Here is a 27,533-nt window from a genome sequence, read left to right as displayed (position 1 = left end):
CAGTTTTTGTTCTAAGTCTCTTTCACTATTTACTATTAACACTGCATCATCAGCATACATTAAGCAGAAATATTATTATATGAAATATACATATTAAATAAATATACCTCTTTTTACTTTTAGTTATATCCATTTCTTTACTGTCAAGCTTTTGGATCTCTCCTTTTGGCCAACTGAAGATCTCGATGGTTTCAGTACAACTTGTGATATGTACTTTAATTTTGCTTAGCTTGTCACTGATTGTGCCTAATCATTCTAAGAGAGTTCCGTACATAGGTTAGTCATTTTTTAGATATAAATGATACATTTTTTACAAAGTAAATATTTTTATTTCTTATTTTTAGTTACCCTTTATAGCTATACACTTGTGGCCATTTTAATTGCCATCATTGTGTCAATTGTAGTTGTTAATTTAGCTCGAAGCTATCATAAGAAGGCTGTGCCTCATATTCTCTGCAGAATTTTAACTAGCAAGGTTATAAGGATCTTTTTGTGTCTACCTAATGTGAAGGTAAGTAAAAAGTTAATACAGCGATGGCAAATAATTGATCATCTTCCTCATTAGATCTATAACTCTTTGTGGGTTTCAGCTTGTTATGCAATTTTTCATTATTATGATTTATTCCTTGTTTTTTCCAGCTTTCGAAACTGCTTCGAAAACTTTCATTTTTGTGTTCCGTGATATTTTTTTGTATGCATATACATTTTTTTTCTTCATTATATGATACAGTTGTAGGGTTTTCTTCCTAGAATTGATTTCTGCTTTAAGAGATCATGTTACCTCAATTATTACTTCTAAAGGTAAATACTTATGTTCAGGTGAAAGGTTACGAACCAACAGTTGATTCCACTCCTTCGTGGATAAATTTTAAGGATTTTTTAATAAATTCATATATGCCTACATACAACAGAAGTGTTTACTTCATTCCACGTTGAGGTATTTTTCAGTTTCTGCAAACAAGATTTCTACTCCTTGCAGATGTTTGTACTCTACATTCATCTTTTCACTCCTTGTTGTGCATTTCTTAATAATTTTGTTCGTAAATACATATTACAAATAATAGTTTTGAGTTTTGAGTCGTGTGTGTTTCTTTTTTATTGGGTCTTTTTATTTGTTCCATAATATGTACTTCCTGAGTTCCATTCATTTTCGTCTACTACGAGGAATTATATTCTAGGTGTAGGAAACAGAGGTTGAACCTCCCAAAATGGACAAACGTCCGGTTTTATTTTTTTTTCTGGTACATCAAGGGGTGCTTATTATGAGACTAACCATTTTCATCCCTTTAAAGAGGGTAATTTGTGGTTTTTGCGTAGCCTGCGTGCGGTAACGTAGCCCTTCCTGTAGGTTTTTCAAAAAATTTACTAAATAGTAAAATGAAGAGGACTATATTTCCGACTATTTATTTCCCGACAGCATATGTCTATCACCCACCGTTTAGCGGGGGTGACGCCCCAAAGTTGACAAATTTTTAAAAAAGATGTTTTTAAAAAATAGCTATTTGTATAACAAGGGAGGAAAGTGCTACTTTTCCTCCCGAGAATGAAGTTTACTGCCCGACGCGTAGCGGAGGGCAGTAAACATTCGAGGGAGGAAAGGCACCTTACTCCCATGTTATACATATGGTTTTTCCACCTTCCTCAAATAACAAGTAATTTTTTCATTTTTACTTAATTTATTTATGTAACTAACCAACAAAATTTATTAAAACTAAAACTAACAAGTAGGTACAATATAACTGTCAACTGTCAAATATAAGTCAAATTATTAATGTAAACATTGTTAAATCAAAATAACAATTTAATGTTTTTTATCATTCTGCAAAATACAGGGTGTTTTATAAATAAACGTTAAAATGTATAGATACTTATGTAATAGAAAATAGATATTGTACAGGGCGTCAATAAGTTATATCTCATGAATGAAATACCATGACGTCACTTTTACTTTTCCTCCCTAAATACAACTGTGCTCCCTACAATCAGGTCCGGAAAAGTATACTTTCGGTAGATAGAAAAATTATTTTTCCCTAATTGTAATGAAAATTAAGAATGCGGCAATTAATCAAAAATAAGTGGCTGATTTTTCGGTATAGGTTTCATTTAAGGGCAATTGCAAATTTTTTAATTACAGGGTGTTACATTTTAAAAAATCCCTTTTTATACCATCTGAACCGCCTATGCTAGAGTAAAATACTTTCAGCGATTATCCATATACTGATGTTATTTACACATATTTTCTCCGAAACCAACCACCCCAAAAAAAAGGAGAATTAATAAAGAAAATAACCAAAAATTGATTTTGGGCCACCACTGTGGCTTTAGCATGCAAATAAAATAAAATATGCATAGGTAATAATGTGTATCAGACAGTGTGTTCTTTTATTTCCCATTAGTACGTTATCAATAAAATGAATGGGTGACGAAAAAAAAAACAAAAACTGGAGGTCGCCAAAGCATTTCTGAGGTTTACGGCACCACTGTGCCGTAACGGTTGTATATACCAAAAAAGTGCATAGGACCTTATTTGTAGAGAAAATAGTGGTCTTTAATTCTGTATAAGTTTTGTTTTAAAAAAATGCACAGGTAATGAGAAAATCGTAAAAACATGCTCTTCAAGGGATAAAGGTAGTTTCTGCAGTTTATTTTCAAGGATAGGGGTAGTTTCCGCAGGGATGTTGCAACAATCTTATATATTTATGAAAAATCCTATTGATGGAGCACATGTCCGTATGGGTCAAAAAGCAAAAAAAAATTTTTTTAACCCCTCCTTTATTTATTTTTTTTTTGGCTACAGCACACCTTGATATACCAGAACAAAAAATAAAACCGGCCTTGTGTCCATTTTGCAAGGTTCAACCTCTGTTTCCTACACTACTATTAATAATTCATGTATGGCATTATACAGGGTGTCCCGAAAAGATTGGTCATAAATTATACCACAGATTCTGGGGTCAAAAATAGGTTGATTGAACCTCACTTACCTATATACAATAGTGCACACAAAAAAAGTTACAGCCCTTTGAAGTTACAAAATGAAAATCGATATTTTTTCATATATCGAAAACTCTTAGAGATTTTTTATTGAAAATAGACATGTGGCATTCTTATGGCAGCAACATCTTAAAAAAAATTAAGGTGAAATTTGTGCACCCCATAAAAATTTTATGGGGGTTTTGCTCCCGTAAACCCCCCCAAACTTTTGTGTACGTTCCAATTAAATTATTATTGAGGCACCATTAGTTAAACACAATGTTTTTAAAACTTTTTTGCCTCTTAGTACTTTTTCGATAAGGCAGTGTTTATCGAGATATTTTGAATATTTGTCGAATCCACCACATATTTGTATATGGTTAAGTACGATTATACATAGAGACCTGTTATAATCTGAAAATTGATTTATAATGTACATTTTTGGGTTTATTTTGAAAAAGAAGCCACATCTCGATGAAAGGTGACTTATCAAAAGAAGACTAGAAGGCAAAAAAGTTTTAAAAACACTGTGTTTCACTAATGGTACCACAATAATAGTTTAATTGGAACGTACACAAACATTTTGGGGGTTTGAAGGAACAAAACCCCCATAAAATTTGTATGTAAATATATTAAAAAAGAAGTCGCATCTCGATAAAAACTCGCTTATAGAAAAATTACTAAGAGGCAAAAAAGTTTTAAAAACGTTGTGTTTAACTAATGGTACCACAATAATGAATTAATTGGAACGTACAAAAAAGTTTGGGGGGGGGGGGTTTAAGGGAACAAAACCCCCGTAAAATTTTTATGGGGTAGACAAATCTCACTTTAATTTTCCTTTAAGACGCTTCTCCCATGAGAATGATATACGAGTATGTCTATTTTCAGTTAAAAATCTCTGATAGTTTTCGATATATTGAAAAAAATCGATTTGCATTTTGTAACTTCAAAGGGCTGTAACTTTTTTTATGAGTACATTTGTACTAAGGTAAGTTAGGTTCAGTCGAACTATTTTTGACTGCAGAATGTCTGGTATAATTTATGACCAATCTTTTCGGGACACCCTGTATAGTGGGTCTCCGCTTTCATTTAATGATTATTGATAATTTTTTTAGATGGCCGACAATTATGGCAACTTGTACGACACACAGGAAAAGCATCAAACAATATGGGTACTTATGGGAACTGCTGTAGATAGACTAACGTTCATAATTTACTTGATGTTAAGCATTTATGCCATAGTTTTAAAAAATAATTACACTTAAATAGGTATATCATAACATGTATTGTTTTTGAAGTGTACTTTTACAATTAATAAATATTCAAATACATTTAACGCTGCAGTTGTAACACGCCCATGCCCTGGATGTATTTTTCTTCTTCTTCTTTAGGTGTCGTGTCTGTATTCAGACGTTGGCTGTCATCATGTTTACAAGTTCCTGAAACCTTTCTCTATTGGACGAAGCAATAAAGCACTAAAATCGGCCTTACCTCCAAAAAATAAAGACAAGACGGATCTTAATAATTCTTTTTGCATTCGATTCGTGAATGCCACAGGAAACTTTATGACCCCGAGCCATGATATAATATTGAAAAACTGCATACAAAAAATGCCTTCCTAAAGTGCATCTCAAACAGACAATAAAAAAATTCAGAACTCGTCAATTATCGGCGGAAATGAGTTCAATTTTGTTACTCGGGGTTTTTGGGATCGATGAAAACGAATATGATGTCAAAAGTGATCTCCGGAGTACCTGTTGCCAAGAGTACCTACTGTTTACCTCGCCATTAAAATTCATTAAGAAATTAGCCAAAAATCATTACTCGGGGATTTTTGGGGCCGCTAACGACGAATATGACATCGGAAGTGATTTTCGGAGTACTTGGTGCCCAGGGTACCTACTGTTTAGCTCTTTTGTGGAGTTATCGGCAAAAAATGTATTAAAAAATTAGTCAAAAATAATTAGACGGGGATTTTTGGGGTCGCTAACGAAGAATATGATATCGGAAGCGATCTCCGGAATACCTGGTGCACAGGGTACCTACTGCTTATGAAATTTTCGGAAAATTTTATAAGCACTTCATTCGTGCGGTTTTTGGGTCGCTGACGACGAATATGACATCGGAAGTGATCTACGGAGTACCTGGTACCCAGGGTACCTACTGTTTACCTCAATTTCTGGAGTTTTCGGCAAATTCATTAAAAAATTAGCCAAACATCATTAGTTACGAGATAAACAGTAGGTACCCTGGTCACCAGGTACACCGGAGATCATTTCCGATGTCATATTCGTCGTCAGAGACCCCAAAAACCCCTAAATAATGAGTTTTAACTAATTTTTTAATGAATTTGCCAAAAACTCCAGAAAAAGAGGTAAACAGTAGATACCCTGGGTACCAAGTAATCCGTAGAGCACTTCCGATGTCATATTCGTCGTCAGCGACCCAAAAACCCCGAGTTATGATTTTTGGCTAATTTTTTAATAAATTTGCCGACAACTCCATAAGAAGTAGGTACCCTGGGCACCAGGTATTCCGGAGAACGCATGTCATATTCGTCGTTAGCGACCCCAAAAACACCCGAGTATTTATTTTTTACTAATTTTTTAATAAATGTTTTGCAGAAAACTCCACAAGACGAGGTAAACAGTAGGTACCCTGTGCACCAGGTACTCCGGAAATTACTTCCGATGTCATATTCGTCGTTACCGGCCCCAAAAACCCCCAAGTAATGATTTTTGACTAATTTTTATTGAATTTGCCGAAACCTCCACAAGACGAGGTACACAGTAGGTACCCTGGGCACCAGGTACTCCGGAGATCACTTTTGACGTCATATTCGTTTTCAGCGACCCCAAAAACCCTCAAATAACAAAATTGAACTCATTTCCGTCGATAATTAACGAGTTCTGAATTTTTCTTATTGTCTTTCTCTTCTAGTGTGGAGCCACACCATTGTCTAATATTACGCAGCCATGAACCTTTCTTTCGACCAATCCATCTTTTTCCCTCCACCTTTCCTTGTATTATAAGGCGAAGCTAATGCTATTTAGTTCCAGTTTTTCTCCTCTTTATGATGCTTATAAGCAGACGTTCTGAATTCATAATGTGAAGATTATCCTCATTTAAATGGACGAATCTCACGATATCTTTAAGATTCGTCGATAGCACCACAATTCGAATAATTCTAATTTGTTTGGCATTGTGGTATTTAACGTCCATGTCCGACAATCATACAATAGGATAGACCACACATAACATTTCGGGACCTTATTGCGTATATTTATCGACAGGTTTCTGTTATAAAACTGGTTTCCAAGTCATAAAGCCTTACGTGATATTTCGATTCTAGTTATTATCTCTTCATTAGAGTCGCAATGTACATTTAACCAGCTACCAAGGTACCTGAAATGATTTACCCGTTCTATCTCCTCTCCATTAAGAGAAGGCAGACCCTAGTCTATATTAATCCTCACATTCTAATGAATTTTCCAGAGCTAGGCTATTCTATACATTTTGTTCAAATTTAAATGATATTATGTTGTTACACACAGTTTTTGAACGCAACTACTAAAAATAAGGACTGTATAACGCAAATTAAATATTTCCGTCCCACCTTGACTTTACAGTATATGGAACATAGGCAATGAAGTTCTATGAGAGTTTTAGGCCATGATATCGATTTTATCAAATAGAATTTGTAGTCAAACATTAGACAGATTAAATTAAAACAGATTTAGAAAGGCAATCTACAATTTTAGGATCCATAGGTGTAATAAGTAATAATAGGCCAGGGTAATAAGACAAAAATATACCCTGTTCGTGACACTTCAGCAGCCAGGGTACTGAAGCGTTTTTCGACAGTTAATACCTATAGGAACAAATTATAACTATTTCCTGCGTAGGATCTGGCGGCCATTTTTATTTATAAACAATTAACTGTCAAAAAATGGCATTTTCCCCTTTTTTTCAAATCAACGGAAAACAGTGAAACCTATGATTTTTTTAGTACAAATATCTTCGAGATTATGGAAAAAACTTTAAAATGACGTATTACAAAGTTTGATATACTCATTTATTGTTAATATAATTGCTAAAAAAGGTCGTAATTGCAAAAAAAATATTTTCTCAATAACTGTTGTAAAAATTAGTGTACAGTTTTGAAGTTTTTGTCAAATGAGGGTTCTTTGGTGCTTAATATGTGATAAAAATTTCAAAGTGATTCATTAAATTGTTTAAATTTTATTCAAATTGTTTATCACAGAGAGCATTTTTTTGCAATAACATAAGTCAGACAAAAATGACCTTAGAACCATTCCACAGGTGTCAATTGAAAAAACATGAGCTACATTTTCAACATGGTTTAAAAAAGTGAATAAAAAAGTGCATGTATTAGTAATAAATAATTATGCAAAAGTATCGTCAATTTTTTTTTATAAACTTTTTGAATAACTTTTTCCAAAAAACTTAACTTTTTTATCCTGCTTTAAGTGCATAACTGCCAAGTAATGTTATCTATATCATAATTGATAAAAAATTGTAATAAATATGTATAATTTCTTATATAACAAAATAAAAAGTTTATAAGGAAAGATTTACGATACTTTTGCATAATTATTTATTACTACTAAATGCATTTTTTATTTACTTTTTTTAAACTAAGTTGAAAACATAGCTCATGTTTTTTCATTTGACACCTGTGGAATGGTTCTAAGGTCATTTTTGTCTGACATGTTATTGCAAAAAAATGCTCTCTGGGATAAACAATTTGAATAAAATTTAAACAATTGAATAAATCGCTTTGAAATTTTTATCACATATTAAGCACCAAAGAACCCTTATTTGATAAAAATTTCAAAGCTGTACACTAATTTTTACAACAGTTATTGCGAAAATATTTTTTTTTGCAATACAATAAATGAGTATATCAAACTTTATAATACGTCACTTTAAAGCATTTTCCATAATGTCGAAGATATTTGAACTAAAAAAACCATACGTTTCCCTGTTTCTCCATTGACTGGAAAAAAAGTGAAAAATGCCATTTTTTGACACTTAATTGTTTATAAATAAAAATGGCCGCCAGATCCTACGCAGGAAATAGTTACAATTTGCTCTTATAGGTATTACCTGTCGAAAAAACGCTTCAGTACCCTGGCGCTTCAAGTGTCATGGAAAAAACCTTATTACCCTGGACTATAACTATAGTATACCAAATAAACTTAAACGCACACGAATCTTAAAATTGGAGGTTGTCTTTCTAAAACAGTTTTAATTTTATCTCTCTAATGTTCGATTACAAATTCTTTTTGATAAAATCGGCATCACGGTGCTAAAACTCTCATAAGAACTGCATTGCATAATATCGATGGCTAAGAGGACAACTATTGTATGTCCATTTTTGTTTAAAATGAATTAGCCCCTGGTCTATACCAGTCGAGATGAAATCTTTAATGTGCTCAAATATTGTATATCCTCTTAGAACGGTTTGCTAGTTACTAAAGTAGCGTTAAAGATATATGTCCATTAACAGTACCATAAACTTAGAGCACAAATGTTGTATGTCCAATAATACAATATTTGTTACACATTTCTGTTCACAAAATTAAAACCAAACGACTCTTTTATTGTATGTCCAAAGATACAATATTTTGTAAATATTATTGGAGGTCGTCAACCTATAGTATGTGTTGCACAAGTCTGCGTATGTACTACTTGTTAATACTACTAATACTATTTTAAACCTGATTTTATAATAGTTTCGTCGTTGCAGTATGGAAATAATATATTGTATGTCCATGTTTTACTTCACATTTATTGGATGTACATACAGGGAGTTACTTTTAGCTTGTTAAACGTGATTTAGAAACATAACATTTAACCCTAACAGAAATCGAACTAAATAAGATATAAAAGAAAGGTGTAACACAAACTTAACTGTAATTTTGTTACTTTTAAAGTATGTACGGTTTATCACGGATAACTCAAACTTTTAAATTGATCGAAACATCAATTTTGGTCATACAATATTTGTCCTTTTAGCCATCGATATGTTCCTTATACTGTAAAGTCAAGGTGGGACGGACATAGAACGTATTTAAAATTTAATAAAGTATAAACATTCTGTTTTTGTTTCTTTCTATGATGGGATATACTCAGTTACGGGATCCCGAGTTATCCAGGCAGCACAAGATTAATCAGGTAAATTGGTGTCTTTAACATCAAAACTGGAACATTGGAAATTGGTAAAGTGTGCTATTTTCAAACGAAAGTAGGATTTATGTAAAATCAGATGATCAAGGAATTCGTGTACTTAGAGGTCGAGGAAAACAAGTAAGAACGAATACTGCCAGATCTGTTCACAGATATAAAAAAGAAAGTGTCATATTCTGTAGAGGCATTATGATCGGTAAATAAATTTTTAATTTTAATCCTACCAGCTTTAATGGCTCGCAGGTATGTTGATTTGGTTCTATAACCTGTAGTCAGGATCCGGAGAGGTGCAATGGAAAAAAATTAAATATAGCTTTAATTAATATAGCTTCTATTGTGGTGGTAGAAGCTATATTAGAAGCTATATTAATTAAAGCTATAATATAACGACACCACAATAGAAGCGGTTAATGATTATATATATTTGGGACAGACGATAAAAATAAATAAGGAAAACCAAAGAGCGGAGGTAAAAAGAAGGGTCAGATTGGCCTGGGCAGGATTTGGAAAATTAAAATGGGTCCTAAAGAATAAAAATATACAACAATACTTAAAAACAAGAGTGTTTGACCAGTGCATACTCCCAATTCTCACATACGCATGCCAAACATGGACCTTGACCAAGGCAAACATGGATAAAATAATGAAGACACAAAGAGTCATGGAGAGAGCAATGTTAGAAGTAAAATTGACAGACAAAAAGCAAAACAACTGGGTCAGAAATAAAACAAAAGTCAAAGACGCAGGCCAACATATAGCCAGGCTAAAATGGAGCTTCGCAGGTCATAACGCTAGACAAACGGACAATAGGTGGAATAGCACGATACAACAATGGAGACAATGGACAGGAAAGAGAGCAAGAGGACGACCCCAGATGAGATGGGGAGACTACATTAAAAAGATAGGAGGAACGCACTGGAAACAGAAAGCACTAAACAAAAGCGAATGGAGGAAACTGGGGGAAGTCTATGTTCAAAATTGGACGAATTAAAGGGCAAAATAAGAAGAAGAAGAATATAGCTTAAAATAATAAAACATATCACATGATTCCATGTAAGTTTGGTTGTCTGTATATAAGACAATCATATATAAAAGTACAAAATAAACTAAGTTTTAAGTAAACTAAGTTTAGTAATTACATAATTGAAATAACACTGCTTCTAGACGATTTTTTTGATCTGCTACTGGACGGTTCGGAGAAAGCTTTTTCCCTCATAGATACGTCTTCCAAACGTTTTTTGATTTTATCTATCGTGCTTCTGATTTCCTTCTTCTCTGGTATTACAAGATTGTCTGAGAGCTTTAGCTCTTCGAATTCGGAGAGATCTAACGCTAAATATGGAGCTCCGCTAGCAACGTGGGCCTTCATCTAAAAAAACATATTAAGACTTTAAGAAGGAACTCACACAAACGGCATCAAAAATAAGTAAAACATGTAACAAACTGGAAAAATTATAAAGTAAGTTATCAATCGTAGTAGCACAGAAAACGACAATAAATATCGTTTCCGTATCACCAGATTGACAACAGGTGGAATACTTTCTTTGGTTACACCTCCTGAGATTTTCAAAATTTATAAATCATACAGGATGCCGAGGAAATTAAGATGAGAGAATTTTAAATAATTCACAACTCATCTGCTCAGCGTGGTAAAAGCTCCAACAAGAAAGATTCCTTAATACTCAAACAAAAGAGTAAATGAATTAAAATGTTTAAACATTTCAGTGGCGACGCGTGACTTTTTCTGAAGTGTTACCAAAACCAAATGCAAAAAACCTTATTTAAAAAAATAAAGATATGGCTAAATGTATATTTACACTCACCGGTACAAAATTCCGCCACCCAAAATTTTTGATTAAGTTTGACAATCTATAACTTTATTATTTGTACTTCGATTTTCAAGATTCTTGCACGAGTTTGTAGGTACATGTATTGATGTCAATTGCTATTATTCCGGTAACAAAAACTTTTTGCTTAGATGGCATTATACGGGAGTGAATGTAAGCGTTGTTTTTTCTCCTAACTTTAAAAAATTCTGTGGAAAAATTGGAGGCCTGATTTTGTTTCATACCCTTTTTGTATTATCCTGGAGGTATCACTAAGGCCTGGTTTTTTGAATTATCTGAATATCTCTTTTATTGTAAGAGCTGTAATTAAAAACACTGCTTTGAAGGTTTATTTAATTAAAAATATCAAACGCACTAAAATTAACAAAACAAAACAAATTTAACAAGAAAACAAAACAATTCAATAGCTGTTATGTCCACCTCTTGCAGCAACGACTGCTCGCAATCTGTTTAGCATCTAATAAAGATGTGTTTTCCTTGCTTGGGGAATAGCCCGATATTCCTCTACAAGGGCCATAAATGTACCAACTTTTCTGGAGGCCTAGGATGACGGCAGATAGCTTTTTTATTCATCCCATACATGCTGAATATGATTGAGATCTGGGCTGCATGCGGGCATTCTAATATTATCAATCCAACCTCAATTGTATGAGTCAATCAGTGTTTTTATTTACAAAAAATGGTACAGCTCTTACAAGAAAAAAGATATTGGGATAATTCAAAAAACAAAATGTTGATGATGCCTCCGGGAAAATATGACAGGACTATGAAACAAAATCAGCTATTCCATTTTTCCACAGATTTTTTAAAATTAGGAGAAAATACAACGCTTCCTTTCACCTCTGTACAATGACATGCAAGCAAAAAATTTTTTTACCGGAATAATACCAAACAATATGAATACATGTACCTACAAATTGGTGTAAGAATCTTGAAAATCGGAGCACAAATAATAAAGTTATAAATTGTCAAACTTAATCAAAAATTTTGGGTGGCGGAATTTTTTGCCGGTGAGTGTAGCTTCAATAATATCATTTTGTATATGACTTGAAACTCTCGAAAAAACTGATGTTTCTAGATGTTGACAAAATTTTTGATCTTTTTTGGAAATTAATGTTAACAATTCCCCGTAATTGCCTCGATTGTCAGAGTCGTCGCAGTTAAAATGATCACGAAACGCTAGTTCTTGTTTGGCCCAAAAACATACAGTATCTCTTATAAGTGTGCTAAGGATATACCATATACCTATCTATTTTTGAACAAACTCATTATGTTTAGCAATATTTGCTTTAAAAGCTTGGTTAAGAGAACTTTTGATTTTTGTTTTGCCAAACTGAATCAAATTGGGTATACATCTTACATGTAGGTAACGGAGAAATTTCATGTCTCCTTTTTAAAAATCTAACACCATTTAAATCGTGAACCGGGTCCACCCATTTTTCTGTAGAAACCAGAAGACATGCCCAAAAATACAATATATTTTTCTTGCAACGATAAATATAACCAAGGATTTTCACTGTACCAGTTAAATTTAAAATATAGAACTACTTTTTTTTATTCCTTTTTTAAATTGTTTAAAATAGGTCTTTCATTTTTAATAATCTCCTTTTTTTCTTCAAAATTATACAAGGAGAATTACTTTTCAAGTAGTTGATCGATTAAGAAGCGACACTCTATGGTTAACTGCACGCACACTTTTTATAGGTACTGTCACCAATTTTAAATTTGGTAACAGCCCTACTGATACACAGCGCGCTTATGCTGTCGCTTCTTCAAAATTTTCAGTCACTACCCGGTCCCGAGCGCCAGCGTGCGTATATAGGGTGAGGCAGATAACTGGCCTATTAGAAATATCTCGAGAACTAAAGGCAACAGAATCATGAAAATTGGGATACAGGGGTTTTGAAGGATGATCTATTAAATGAAAATATTCTCATCTCTTTGCAACTTCCGGTTATACCGGAAGTTGCTTATAACTTCGTTTTTTTAAATGGGACACCCTGTATATTTTTACATTTTTGGATTCTCTTCGATGTCTTCTTTCTTAAAATATGAGGTTTTGTAATATTATCCAGGGTATTTTAAAAGGTAATTACATTTTTTTATTAATTTCGTAGCAACATTCACACCCTGTAGAATTGTAGTAGTTTGACATCTAAAACTATACTTACGTTCACATGATTTTTAATATACTCTACTATTGTTAAAAATAATTAGTATAGCTAAATTTTTAATTTTAGTATACAAGGTTGGTCGAAACTCGGAATGAGTATTTTCTGAGTTTTCTTAAATGGAACACCCACTTTTTTACTTTACTTTTTTATTTCTTAAGCATTCCCTATACCTAACTGCTTTAATTTGTGAGATATTGGTGATTCAAGCTAAACAGTAATTGCAACAAAAAATACGTAAAATTTTATTAGGTTGGCCGTGAAAATACTCAATGCCAAATAATTTTTCAGAAATAAATACATATTAATCCAGACTGGTCCTTAAAATTACCAATAATGGTTTAGCTATCAAAATACCTACGTAGTTAAGATTGTTGAAGCGATTAACAATTAAGCACAAATTAAAGCAGTTAGGTATAGGGAATGCTTAAGAAATAGAAAAGTATCATAAAATATCATTTCATTACAATACTAAAATACAGGGTGTTCCATTTAAGAAAACTCAGAAAATACTCATTCCGAGTTTCGATCAACCCAATTTAGCTATACTAATGATTCTTAACAATAGTAGAGTATATTAAAAATTATTTGAACGTAAGTAGAATTTTAGATGTCAAACTAGTACAATTCTACAGGGTGTTAATTTTGCTACGAAATTAATAAGAAAAACTTAATTATCTTTTAAAATACCCTGTATAATATTACAAAACCTCATATTTTAAGAAAGAAGACATTGAAGAGAATCCAAGAATGTAAAAATATACAGGGTGTCCCATTTAAAAAAACGAAGTTATAAGCAACTTCCGGTATAACCGGAAGTTGCAAAGAGATGAAAATATTTTCGTTTAATAGATCATCCTCCAAAACCCCTTTATTCCAATTTTCATGATTCTGTTGCCTTTAGTTCTCGAGATATTTCTAATAGGCCCTTTATTTGCCTCACCCTGTATAACCATTGTCACCAGAAAGTCTGGTAACAGAGTATAATAAAGTGCAACGGAGTCACATAAACTCGCCAATATTTTCGTGTCTACGAGTAGTTGGCTATTTAGTGAGATATTTACCGAGTTAGGTACTATTAGCACATAATATAATAATATATTTCTATTGGTAAAAATATTGGTAAATAGAATTATTCACCGTCATAAAATATTTATTTGCAAGATTTTTAACTGTTACCAATGGTAACAGTGGTTACATGGACGCTCCGCCAGTGAAACATTTTCAATTTCTTTACAACACGAAAATGCAGCAGCTGCATAATACTCTGGTTAAATCGGAGAGTGCAGGAAGAGTCTATACCGGTTTCGGAGGTTTTTCTCCTCATCAGTATTCCCATATCCTCTTCTCACATCCTCTTCTCACCGATTTCCCCAGGTATCATACTTTGGGCCCTTCCGAATTGCAAAGAACGAAATGCCAGGGATGAACTAGAGCCATCTACCGAAAAACAAAGTAAGTTATCAATCTAAGTAGCACAGAAAACGACAATAATAAAAACGATTGATAACTTACTTTGTTTTTCGGTGGATGGCTCTAGTTCATCCGTGGCATTTCGTTCTTTGCAATTCGGAAGGGCCCAAAGTATGATACCTGGGGAAATCGGATAGAAGAGGATATGGGACTACTGATGAGGAGGAAAAAACCTCCGAAACCGGTATAGACTCTTCCTGCACTCTCCGATTTAACCAGAGTATTATGCAGCTGCTGCATTTTCGTGTTGCAAAGAAATTGAAAATGTTTGTACATCGGAAGAATAATGTTGGATTGGCGGTTGTTCTTCTTTAATGCCATCTCCAAATCGCAGGTTGGATATCATCATCAACATCTTTGCTCTATCTACCGCTGCTCTGAAGAGTTCTATCGAATTTCATTAAAACCAGTCCCATAAATTCTTCGACCATACACTTCTCCTTCTTCCTATACGCCTTCCTACTCTTATCTTTCCCTGTATTACTAAGCTTAGAATTTCACTAACATCGCACACATCTTATGGAAAATATAATGTCACTCAAATTCAATAAAATTTTAAACCAATAGATTCGTTTTAAATTAACGATCAAATCTTATCATTGCGCCAACTCTCTATTTTCAAAAATAAGAGCAGAAATTGATATAAATAAATCTGAAATCAAATGGGTAGGTACATAAGTTAGAGAGAGAAAAAATATTTTAAAATACCCAGATTTTCGGTACTCCATAAATCAGCGGATTAGTTTCACTAATCCGCTTAGGCCCAGCTGGATTTAAGCTGTTATGAATAGCACTCAGAGCAATAATGATTGTAAACTAACATTTTATGGACTCCAAAAATGTAATTTTGATAAACTTTAATTGCAATTTGCGCCGTAATTAATCATAATTAAGAGTTGGCGCAATGATAAGAATTGATCGTTATATTAAAACGAATCTAATCGTATAAATTTTATTGAATTTGAGTTACATTATATTTTCCATAAGATGTGTGCGATGTCCTTTTCAGCTTGTTATTAATATACTTTTTTTGGTACGCGGGATCCATGCCTAAAGGTTTTGGTTGCCGAGAATTGTGTTTCATGATAATTTTCTGAAATCATGTTCCCATGTATTTGTATTTCTCAACACTTTCTATCAGTACACTTCCCGAATGAATGTTTGTTGGTATATTTGTTTTCTTTGTTATTATTATATTAAATTTAATTTTAACTATTTATAATGGGAAATAAGCCAAAATATTAAAAAATGATTTTTATTAACGTTTCGACGCCCAAATCGGGTGCCGTTGGCAAAATACAAAATACTACTAACATAAACAAAACTGTTGTTGCTTAGTAAAAAAATTCTTTTAATAATTTATTTAATTTGACTCATTTATATCGGCAATTCAGATACATATGATACATTTTAAAGTAGAAGACTTTAAAATGATATTGCCAATATTTATGAGTTGCGTTCCTGGGACGACTTTACTGAAAGATAGTTCATTCGATTACATGAAATCAACCCCAACTCAAGAATATCCGTCACAAAAAAAAATAAAAAGAAAATCATAGCATGTGATCTGATAGAAAATCACGAGGGAAAACCAGGAAAAACCTCGTGATACTATCCCGACATCGTAAGTATTTGGTCTTACATTTAATTTACTCTCAAAATTAATACCAAATTCTGACTTTACTATAATTTTGTTTAAATTATAAATAATATCAATAATACATGGATATATAAGTAATACTAAAATATAAAATATGTACTAACTCGACTATTGACTTACTAATTGTGGTATTTTCTTTCTATTGACTTCCTCTTTCAGTATGGGTATCCACATCCTACTGCATTCCACCGAGGAATTTGCGACACAATTGGTTTCGTTTAGCATAATTAGAGCCGCTTCTTTGATTTTTCTCTTTTTACTACCTGTTTCTTTCAAGACTATACTTGAATCTCTGTACTGAACTCTATGTTCATTATCCCATGCGTGCTGACATATTTGAGATCTATCAAATTCTCTATTTTTAATATAAGATTGATGTTCACTTATTCTAACGTTTAATGGTCTTGATGTTTCACCTACATAAAACTGTTCGCATTCACAAGGTATTTTATAAATTCTTTGTCCTTTCTTGTTCATTGTTAGGTTTAGTTTTAGATAGAATAGATCTCAATGTGTTGGTTGTTTTGAATGTTGTTGAAATGTTGAATTTATTTCCTATTGTTTTAAGTTTCTCGGATAGTCCTTTAATGTATGGTATTGATATTTTCCTCGTATTATTTCTTGTGAATGTTGTAGGATCCCGTTCTATGTTGTTCTGTTCCATTCGATCCAATCTTGACAATTCCTTATTTATAAACGATAAAGGATAATCATTTTTTAATAAAACAGATGTTAAGAATTGTTTTTCTTCTAAAAATGAATTTTCGTTAGAACAAGTAATTTTGGCTCTATCATATAAGGATTTTATGATTCCCTTTTTAACGTTGATGTGATTTGATTTGTAATTGAGATATCTGTTGGTATGTGTTGGTTTTCTATACACTTGAGTCTCATATCCAGTATCCTTCTTTGATTGTCATATATATAGTCATAAATATGGGCAATATCATTTTAAAGTCTTCTACTTTAAAATGTATCATATGTATCTGAATTGCCGATATAAATAAGTCAAATTAAATAAATTATTAGAAGAATTTTTTTACTAAGCAACAACATTTTTGTTTATGTTAGTAGTATTTTGTATTTTGACAACGGCACCCGATTTGGGCGTCGAAACGTTAATAAAAATCATTTTTTAATAATATTGTGGCTTATTTCCCATTATAAATAGTTAAAATTGTAAAAATGCCACAAGAAAATAGCTTCAGAACAACATTAAATTTAATATTTTTATATTCATTTTTAGTTCAGATTTTTCATAGAAACTGCTTGTCTCGTTTAGTAGTAGTTGTTTCGTATATGCTCATATTGATCCGTCAGTTGCTTGTAGAATTGGTCTTTTGTTTCATCATCTTTTTTGGGTGTATGTTAATTATACTTATATTCCATTTTTCTCCATTCATTCTTATTACGCACAATCCCATCTCAAGGACATAACTTTCCCTTTAAAATTTTTTACAACTGCGAAACCTCTTCACAGCATCCTGTTTTCCCGTCACTTTTCACTCTTAAATGGTGCTTCTTATTCCATTTCCCATTTGATTAGATTTTTGTAAAGTCGTAACATCTATTTTGTATTTCATTACCTTATTAGTTAGATCTTTAAACTCCCCCTTAAAAAAGGACTTTGTAATGTCCCTAGTATCATCTACTTTGTGAATTTTCTCTTTTTATGCCCCCTAACAGCCGTCTTTTTTCCTCCTTCTATTATTTTTCTTGTTTTAACTTTCTCACTCATTATAATCAGTAATTAGTGCATTGCTCCTTGTTTGGGTCGTTTCCTTCGTATCAGTCCTATCAGCTCTTATCAGTTTGTTGCTTTTTCTAATTTTTCATTCCCTGTAGTCCAATTACATACCACTCCTTTTTTTGTTATGTTACTAAAGCCCATTCTTACTTGTTTTCCATTTTTCTTTCTTCGGTTGCTCTTTGTCTTATTATGCTTTGTATTTTCCTTTCTTTTTCAGTCAAATCGTGGTCTATATAAACTCATAAGTCATTCAAGCTTTATATTTTGTATTTATTCTGCATTATTTTTTATTTTTCAACAATGTCTCCTAATTCTATCCGGCATGTATACTCTGTCAATTTCCTTACTACCTTAAGTTTTATCTCACAATAAAACACTGAAAAACGTTTGTTTTTCTATACTTCCACAAAATTTATTACAACTATGTTATTACTACAGCTGTTTCGGCAAAGTGCCTTTCTCAAGTGATATATTTTACAATGTGTTTGCCTTTTTAAGTCTTTAACTGAAGAGGTTGAGGAGTGGGGAGCTGTTTGTCTCGAGTTGGTTATTCAGAATTATATCTGTATTTTTCAATTTATTAATTTCCATTGATTCTAAAAGTGATAGCTTAAGGCCTTTATTTTGAATATGTAGAATTTGAAACTCTTCATTGAAAGAATGATTATGATCTAGAAGGTGAAGTGCGTATGTAGAAGTGTCTGTTTTATGTCTGTCTAGATCATAATCATTCTTTCAATGAAGAGTTTCAAATTCTACATATTCAAAATAAAGGCCTTAAGCTATCACTTTTAGAATCAATGGAAATTAATAAATTGAAAAATACAGATATAATTCTGAATGACCAACTCGAGACAAACAGCTCCCCACTCCTCAACCTCTTCAGTTAAAGACTTAAAAAGGCAAACACATTGTAAAATATATCACTTGAGAAAGGCACTTTGCCGAAACAGCTGTAGTAATAACATAGTTGTAATAAATTTTGTGGAAGTATAGAAAAACAAACGTTTTTCAGTGTTTTATTGTGAGATAAAATGAACTTCCATCAAGTAACGGTCGAATCCATCAATTACCTTAAGTTTTGTTTCTCTCATCTTAAGATAGTGTTAAGGTCTTCTCTGGTGTATTTTTGGTCGCTGAATCGTATGCGACTAGTCGCCATTACTCAAAATATGTTCTTATTTTGTTAATAACAAAATAATTGTTTATTCGCCGAAAAACTCGAAATAACGCGCTATCTACAGCAAGCTTGTAGTCTTTTTCATAGTATTTTTATACGCTAAATGGATTGCCACTAGTCGTGATAGCAAAAATAACGGTTTATAGTACGTTTACTCACGGTTTTTGCTCTAAATAAAAAAAACTACTTGGATTGAAATGAAATTTGGCGTACACGTAGCTAACATGTGATATTGTGCCGATGTGTGCTTTTACCCTGGGGGAGAGTTTCACCCCTTTTCGGGGGTAAAAAAAGAAACCTTTAAAATAAGTCCGGAAGTAGATAAACTGATTAATTCTAAGCAACTTTTGTTCTATACAGTTTTTTTACTAAGTCAATTCTTTTCGAGTTATTTGCGAGTGAATATGTTAATTTTGCAACAAAAAAACCACGTTTTTGGATTTTTTATAAGCACTTTCGAAATGATGAAACTTACAGATCATATAAATACAACATCAATAAAGCAACTTGTGAAGCGGTAACGATTAATTACATTTGAGATGCTAATTAGGGGGTGAATAAAGGGAACAACTTAATTTTGAGCGTAACTGGCTTATTATTGATACTAGATACTTTTTCAAAAAACAATAATAAAGTTTTTTTAAAAGATTTAAATAGTTGTAATAAGTTTTCCTCAAAAAGGCTTAATTTTTTGGTTATTTTATGTTGAAATATTCGATTTGGAATTTGACGAATATGAACCTGTTGTTCATTAGCTACAACTCCGCCTCTACTGGGTCTACAGACCTCATATATATACCGTTTTTTTCACTTTTTTATGGTCTATATTTTTGCTAGGAAAATTTGTTTTTTTTTTAATATTTACTTTTTGAGTTATTTGCTAAAAACCGTCTAAAAACGTGGGTTTTTTGTTGAAAAATTAACATATTCACTCGCAAATAATTTGAGAAGTATTGACTGAGTAAAAAAACTGTAAAGAACAAAAGTTGCTTAGAATTAATAAGTCACCCCCGAAAAGGGGTGAAAGTCACCCCCAGGTTAAAAGCACACATCAGCACAATATCTTTCTAAAACAACTTGTTTTGTTTGACATGTTAGCTACGTGTACTCCAAATTTCATGTCAATCCAAGTGGTTTTTTAAAATTTACAGCAAAAATCGTGAGTAAACTTACTATAAAGCGTTATTTTTGCAATAATTTACTAATACCAAAGTCGGAATGTGGTTTAAGCTATCACGACTGGTGGCAATCGATTAAGTGTATAAAAATAATATGAAAAAGACTGCAAACTTGCTGTAGATAGCGCATTATTGGAGCTTTTCGGCGAATAATAATTTGGTTATTAACAAAATAAGAACATATTTTGAAGAATCGCGACTAGTCGCATTCGATTCAACGACCAAAAATACATCAAAGAAGACCTTAACACTCTCAATTTATTTAATTACTCAATTTAATTACCAGATAAAAGATTCAAGAAAAGTGAAATAAAGGCCACAATAAGATTCAATACCAACCCTAAAAAGCTCCAGGGTACGACCTAATCACAGGACAAATATTACAAGAACTACCGGAAATAGAATATACATATCTAACACAATTATTCAATTCAATCATGAAAATCAGCTATTTCCCGCCACAATGGAAAGTAGCAAAAATAACACCCATTTTAAAACAAGGCAAACCACCTGAAAGGGTAGAATCATACCGGCCCATCAGTCTACTACCAGTGCTATCCAAAGTGTTTGAAAAAGTTTTATTAACAAGACTAACGCCTCTCCTAGAAGACAAGGGAATAATTCCAACTCACCAATTTGGATTCAGGCAGAAACATTCTACCATTCAACAAGCACATCGAATAGTAAACAGAATCTATTATTACACACTACTAAAGTCATACCTTACAAATAGACGCTTTAGAGTCAAATACGACAATGAAATATCAGAACTCCAACCCATAACAGCGGGTTTCCCCCAGGGAAGTGTACTGGGTCCTGTCCTGTACCTACTCTACACTGCCGACCTTCCAACATCACCTGCCACAACAACAGCTGCATTTGCAGATGATACTGCGATCTTATGCTCCAACAAGAATCCAAACATCGCATCAGAACTACTACAAAATAACATAACTGAAGTCGAAAAATGGTTAAAAAATGGAGAATTAAACCAAATGAGCAAGAGTCGATACATGTAACATTTACAAACCGTAGAGGAACCTGTCCACCTGTATGTGTTAACCGCAAACAAATACCACAGAAAGATGATGTAAAGTACCTTGGGATTCACCTGGATGGAAAACTGACCTGTAAAAGACACATATTTTCCAAACCAAAACAACCGGGCCATAAAGTAAGAGTATATACTGGCTAATAGGAAAACAATCATCCCAGTTATTAACCTAAAATAAATTACTCCTATACAAAGCGGTGTTGAAGCCAATTTGGACCTATGGTATAGAACTGTGGGGAACAGACGCAAATTCTAATATAGAAGTTATACTTAGTTAAGTTCCAATCCAAAATACTACGGATGATTTTAAATATACCGTGGTATATCACCAACAACGCCGTATATCGAGATGCAGAGGTAACTTATGTAAAGGAAGAAATTACATATCGAATAAAAAAATACAAGGACCGATTGCGGGAACACCCAAACCACCTAGCAAGGAACTTGATGCAGATGTGTACAGTGCGCAGGTTAAAACGTAAAGTGACTAGTGATCTAGTGTGAGCTAAAAACAAGTGTAGTGCTTATTTATGTTTTCCTAGAACATCAAGAGCGGCTTATTAATGGGTATGCTCGCCACATGTCAATAGTTTAGCCGCCATAAATATTACTTAATGCTTATTACTTTGTAAAAAAACGGCAGATTTTAATAAATTGGGATGTCAATAAAAAAAATATTTACAGGGCTTCTAACAATTCCTGAAAAAATACCTAATTTTACCATAATTTGTTAACAACAATTAAACACACCATATTTGGGCTTCCATACCACTTCCATTGAATTCAGCGACCCAAAAAAACCTATAATACCACCATCAAATCACGGCGAGCTAGAATTTCCCACGGGACCCCCTATGTTGCGGCTAAACTATCAACGTTTTACATATAATTTTTCAAGTTAACAAATTTTAACATACTGAATAATCCAAGAAAGAAAAATGCAAAACTTGGGCCATGTATTAGGAGGGGAAAGATATGATCTACTTTAAATCATATTAGAAGATAAAGTACAGGGCAACAGATCAGTAGGAAGACGCCAGAACTGGTGGCTGAAGGACCTGAGAAGATGGTTTGACCGCTCATCTGCAGAAATTTTTCGTGCAGCAGTTTCCAAAGCCAAAGCTACAGTTGCATTTGGATAGCCAATCTTCGAAAGGAGACTGCGCAATAAGAAGAAAAACATACCTGCATCTTCTTGGCTTCTAGTACTGCAATCTTGTAGTTTATATCAGTTTTCACAGTCCATAAATCAAAGGAATTATTTTCTGTTATAAAAGTTAATTCCTCGTTCGATTCTGTGCTCTCTTCCTCATTACACTGGCTAAAATGTTAGAGTTAATAGTTAATACAACAAGAAAAAAACTAACTGAATCAGTCGTTTTGAGAAGAGGTCACCTCCCCTTTCTTAAATTTTACAGGAGAGGCAAAAAACTTTTTAAAAATGTATAAACATTTTCAATTTCTTTGCCATCAAAAAATACAGTAGCATTATACTCTAGTTAAATCGGAGAGTGCAGGGATATTCAATACCGGTTTCGGGGACTTTTTCCTCTCATCAGTAGTCCCATATCCTGTTCTCTCCAATTTAAAGTACTTCGCTTTGGGCCGTTCCAAATTGCAAAGAAAGAAATGCCGCGGATATCCTAGAGACATCTACCGGGAAACAAAATAAGTTATCAATCAAGTAGTACAGAAAACGACAATAAATATCGTTCCCATACCACCAGATTGACAACAGGTGGAACTTTCTCTGGTACTTTTATCTTTAAGACTATTAGGAAAATAACTGTTTTGTGGAAAATAATGTTGCAGAATGTTATCTCTAGTAGATGGCTCCTTTTCAAACTGAACTGGTTTGCAGGGTATGCTGTGCTTACGCTAATAATATTGAAAGTTGACCCGTTTTCATATGGAATAGACGTGTCCATGTGTAAATACAAATTCCACAGAAAGTGTAAATGCCAAAAAAAAAAAAAAATGGAGATGACTCCCTTACCATAATAACCGATTCAATTATTTTTGTACTTACTTGTCTTCATTTAACTCTGTAATAGGTATCTGCCAACAATTGGGTATTAACACACTGTTTTGTAAAGGAGGAGAGGGTAATATAGACGTTTCGTTTAATCTTTCAATATTATTGTCTTCAAAATTTGTCCGTATGCTGGCAATATGATTACAACACGTCAGCAAAATGTTCGATCTTTCCCATTTGTTGGTGTGTGTTCTAAAAAACAATAGTATACATTTTTGAAGAACAAATAAATAATATTCTCCTAAATTGTGGTAAAAATTTGGTTCCATGACATCTCGTAACACGACAGTTCGTAACCGGACAATAATGGTAACGGACAATTCGTAACAGCGACAGTTCGTAACGGCGACAATTCGTAATGGCGACAGTTCGTAACTATACAAATTCGTAACGTTCAATTCGTAACGGCCAAATTGAATTATTCTGTTTATTGTTGTTAACGTGGAAAGTAACTCTTATTACAGTTATAAATGAAATTAGGTTTATCAATAATTTAACCAATCAGTATCAGCATAAACAATTTTAAGGCATTTCATATTTCGTGTTTCAGAATATAATAAAAGCATTTAAACCAAGTATTAAAGTACTAAAAGCGATTGATTGAAGTAGGAAACGGATGCGGTTTGAGACATCGTTACGCGCTTACAACTGCACGAGACTAAACGCATAGTGTGACAGGTCGGTCCGGTAGCGTTGGAAACGGATGCGTCTCCACCGCATCCGATCAAAACGCATAATGTGGCATCGCCCTAAGTAAACATTTTGTAAAGGAAAGATTATAATTACCTGTTATTATATAAAAAGTTGGGAATGTCTAAAGACGGTTGTCGACTTAAAAGATTTTACGAATTACTTCATTATTCCTTTGTCTAGGTATATGCAAATTTAAGGAACAATAAGTGGGATAAACTTTTAAAAATATTGTTAAAAGTTTGTATGTATTTAAATATTTGTTTGTGTAAAGACTTTTAATATATTCTGAAACACGAAATATAAAATGGGTTAAACATGTTTATTCCGGTACTGATTCATTAAATTGATAACCATAATTTCAATTATAACTTTAATAGCAGTTAATTTCCACTTTAACAAAAATAAACAGAATAATTCAATTTTGACGTTACGAATTGTCCGTTACGATTTTGTATAGTTACGAACTGTCGCTGTTACGAAGTGTCGCTGTTACGAACTGTCGCCGTTACGAGTTGTCCGTTACCACTTTTCCGGTTACGGATTGTCGCGTTACGAGATGTCTAGTCACGAAAAATTTACGGAGTAAGTCTGGAAACAAATTATATCAGCCGAAGGAGAAGCTAGCGAGAAAATAGTTAAGACAACTTCAAGAGAAGTATAAACAAAGATTGGTTTGACGAAGAGTGTCAGGCGATAGCAAAGGAAAAAAGACGATCGTACAACAATTATTACCAGATAATAGAGAATATAAAAAATAAGAATAGAGAATAATTCCAGTAAAACTTAAAGCTCTGTGTAGAAAGAAAAGACATACAAAATAAGTTGAAATTAAAAGAGATAGAAGAAAAGTTCAAAAACAAAGCGATGTGGTCGTTCTATCAAGAAGTTAATAAGATGGGAAAAGGTTACCAAAATCAATTTACATATGAAAGGCTTCTTCTTCCTTCTTGTATGTAGGCTTTAAAGCCTGTTTCTTCTTCAATATTAGCCTCCTAAATTGTTTAAGGTATCGCACTATCTTTTTCTTGTCTGCCAATACTTCTTCGTCCATTTCGTGACTTATCTCGTACTATTCGTACTATTCTATCCTCTGCCATTCTACTAATGTGTTCGTTCCACTCCTGTTTCCGTTTTGTCACCCATCCATTTATATCTTCTACATTGCATGATCTTCTTATGTTTTCGCTTCTCTCCCTATCCAACAGAATTTTCCATGATATTCGTCGGAGTATTTTCATCTCTGTTGTTTCTAGTAGTCGTCTCGTTTAAGATGTGTCAGGTCTTTTCTCCGCCGTGTATGTCAATAATATAGGTCTAATTACTGCTTTATAGATTCTTGCTTTTTTGTCTTGTGTTAGGTGTTTGTTCTTTCAGATTGTGTCATTAAGAGATCCCGCCGCTTTACTTGCTTTTAAGCTTTGTTGTCGTACTTCCTCTTCAACATCTCCGTAACTGGTTATATCTATTCCCAAATATCTAAACCTTGCTTCCTGCTTTATTATTTTCCCATCAATTTCGATTTTACATCGGAGTGGGTATTTAGATTTTGTCATATATTCGGTTTTTTCTGCTGCTATTATCATATTGTATTTCTTTGCTGTTGTATTATGTGTGTGTTAATCTTTGGAGATCGTCTTCTGTCTCGGCGATTAATGCGCATATGAAAGGCAAAGACGGAAGTTTAATTAATGATCCGGTAGAAAAAATAAGGGGAAAACACTTGGAAGAGTTATTGAATAGTGATGTGGAGCTCAAAGCAGTAGTCAGTTGGGCTGTTGGAGATGAGATAGTAGAAAGGCAGCCTATAGAAGAGCAGGTGACGACAGCAATTAATGAAATGAACAATAACAGAAGTCCTGGTAAAAATTACAAAGAAATGATCATGTTTGGTAGAGATAAAATTCAAAGAAAGACACTAATAGTGCAAGTATGGGAAAATGAAATAATGCCTACTGCTTGGTAAGAGACCCGCATATGCCCGCTGCATAAAAAAGGGCACACACTGAAGCGTAAAAACTATAAAGAAATAGTGTATATTCTAGAAACTGTATACAAAATCTTTGCAAGAATATTAGGAAATGGACTAAGTTGCAATACATATGCATTGAGCATTGCTAAACATTGCTATACATATACTATGTTACCCTCGAATTTCTTCATCTAGTTGTGGTCTTTCCTCAACTTCTGAAATACCAAAATATTTTTTATGCAAACTAATGTCATCTTTATATCGCAAATGCTTCGAGCTACGTTTGGCACCTGGATAAATATTTCTTCTACCAAATTCTATACGTTTTCCTAGTATATTAAAAGCTGGAAATTCAATATTGATTGTTTGAAGACATTTATTTTCATTTATTTCCCAAAGTTTTAGTATCTACAACAAAATTGAAATAGAAAAATAATATTAATCCAGCACTAGTAATGTATCGACTAATTAAAAGGGAAACAAGGGGATATACTTAATAGACAAAAAGAAGTAGCAGAAAGATGGTAGCAGAAATATGGTAGCAGAATTGTAGCAGAATTGTATGATGAGGGCATAAAACTTCATATACAGGGTGTTTCATTAATAATTGTCCATATAGTAACTGGAGAAACCTTAGCACAAAATACGAAGATTTAACCTAAAACACTTAAATAAAATGTGGTTCCTTACTGAGTTACAGGGTGTTTTATCTAAAAATTAAAAAACTATTTTTGCTCAGCATTTTAAAACTGTTCTACGTATCCTTTTCACACTTGGCAGAAAGTGCGACTACTATACACCCTACTAAATTATGATAAACAAACGTTTCTAGCTACTACCATAGGCGTACGACAGGGGATAGTGAATGGTTGACCCTTCTCAAATTCTACGCCACTGGAGGAATTACTATTTTAGTGCCATTTTTAGATTCTCCAATACTTTCTACGTAAATAATATACTCTTCATTGGTAACTTCATTTTGATTAATTTATGATATGATTCATAAGATTAAAATTTAAAAATGATTTGTACTCAGTACTTTAAAACTATTTGGCGTATCCTTATCATACTTGGCAGAAAGTGTAGGCACTGTACACCCTACTAAATTAAGATAAATAAACATTTCTAGCTACTACCAGAGGCGTACGATAGGGGATAGTGACTGGTTGTTCCTTCCCAAATTCTACGAAACTGACGAAATTGCTATTTTAGTGTAATTTTTTGATTTTCCAATACTTTTTATGCAAATAATATACTCTTCATTCGTAACGATAAAATGATTAGTTTTGAGATATTTGAAATTAAAAATGAAGCGACACAATACATTAATCAAAATA

General features: G+C 33.0%; 2 protein-coding genes across 2 annotated transcripts in view; one reads left to right on the top strand and one right to left on the bottom strand.

The window, feature by feature from the left end:
* LOC114341823 (neuronal acetylcholine receptor subunit beta-3-like) overlaps positions 1-4,309 on the top strand; it is a 69,993-nt gene extending 65,684 nt beyond the window's left edge. Inside the window, exons 9-11 of the mRNA XM_050653698.1 lie at positions 124-276; positions 345-511; positions 4,089-4,309. Coding sequence (XP_050509655.1) covers positions 124-276; positions 345-511; positions 4,089-4,238 — 470 coding nt within the window. The 3' untranslated portion in view covers positions 4,239-4,309. The remainder of the gene's footprint in view (positions 1-123; positions 277-344; positions 512-4,088) is intronic.
* Positions 4,310-10,321: 6,012 nt separating this feature from the next.
* Positions 10,322-27,533, bottom strand: part of LOC114341818 (WD repeat-containing protein on Y chromosome-like) — a 49,298-nt gene continuing 32,086 nt past the window's right edge. The window contains exons 8-11 of the mRNA XM_050653172.1: positions 26,372-26,604; positions 23,529-23,726; positions 22,685-22,820; positions 10,322-10,555 (exon numbers count right to left, since the gene is read on the bottom strand). Coding sequence (XP_050509129.1) covers positions 10,322-10,555; positions 22,685-22,820; positions 23,529-23,726; positions 26,372-26,604 — 801 coding nt within the window. The remainder of the gene's footprint in view (positions 10,556-22,684; positions 22,821-23,528; positions 23,727-26,371; positions 26,605-27,533) is intronic.

Source organism: Diabrotica virgifera, chromosome 6 (assembly GCF_917563875.1).
Source record: "Diabrotica virgifera virgifera chromosome 6, PGI_DIABVI_V3a".
Taxonomy (NCBI): Eukaryota; Metazoa; Arthropoda; class Insecta; order Coleoptera; family Chrysomelidae; genus Diabrotica; species Diabrotica virgifera.
The sequence above is the reverse complement of the archived record's forward strand: the minus strand, read 5'-3'. Positions and strand labels throughout refer to the sequence as shown.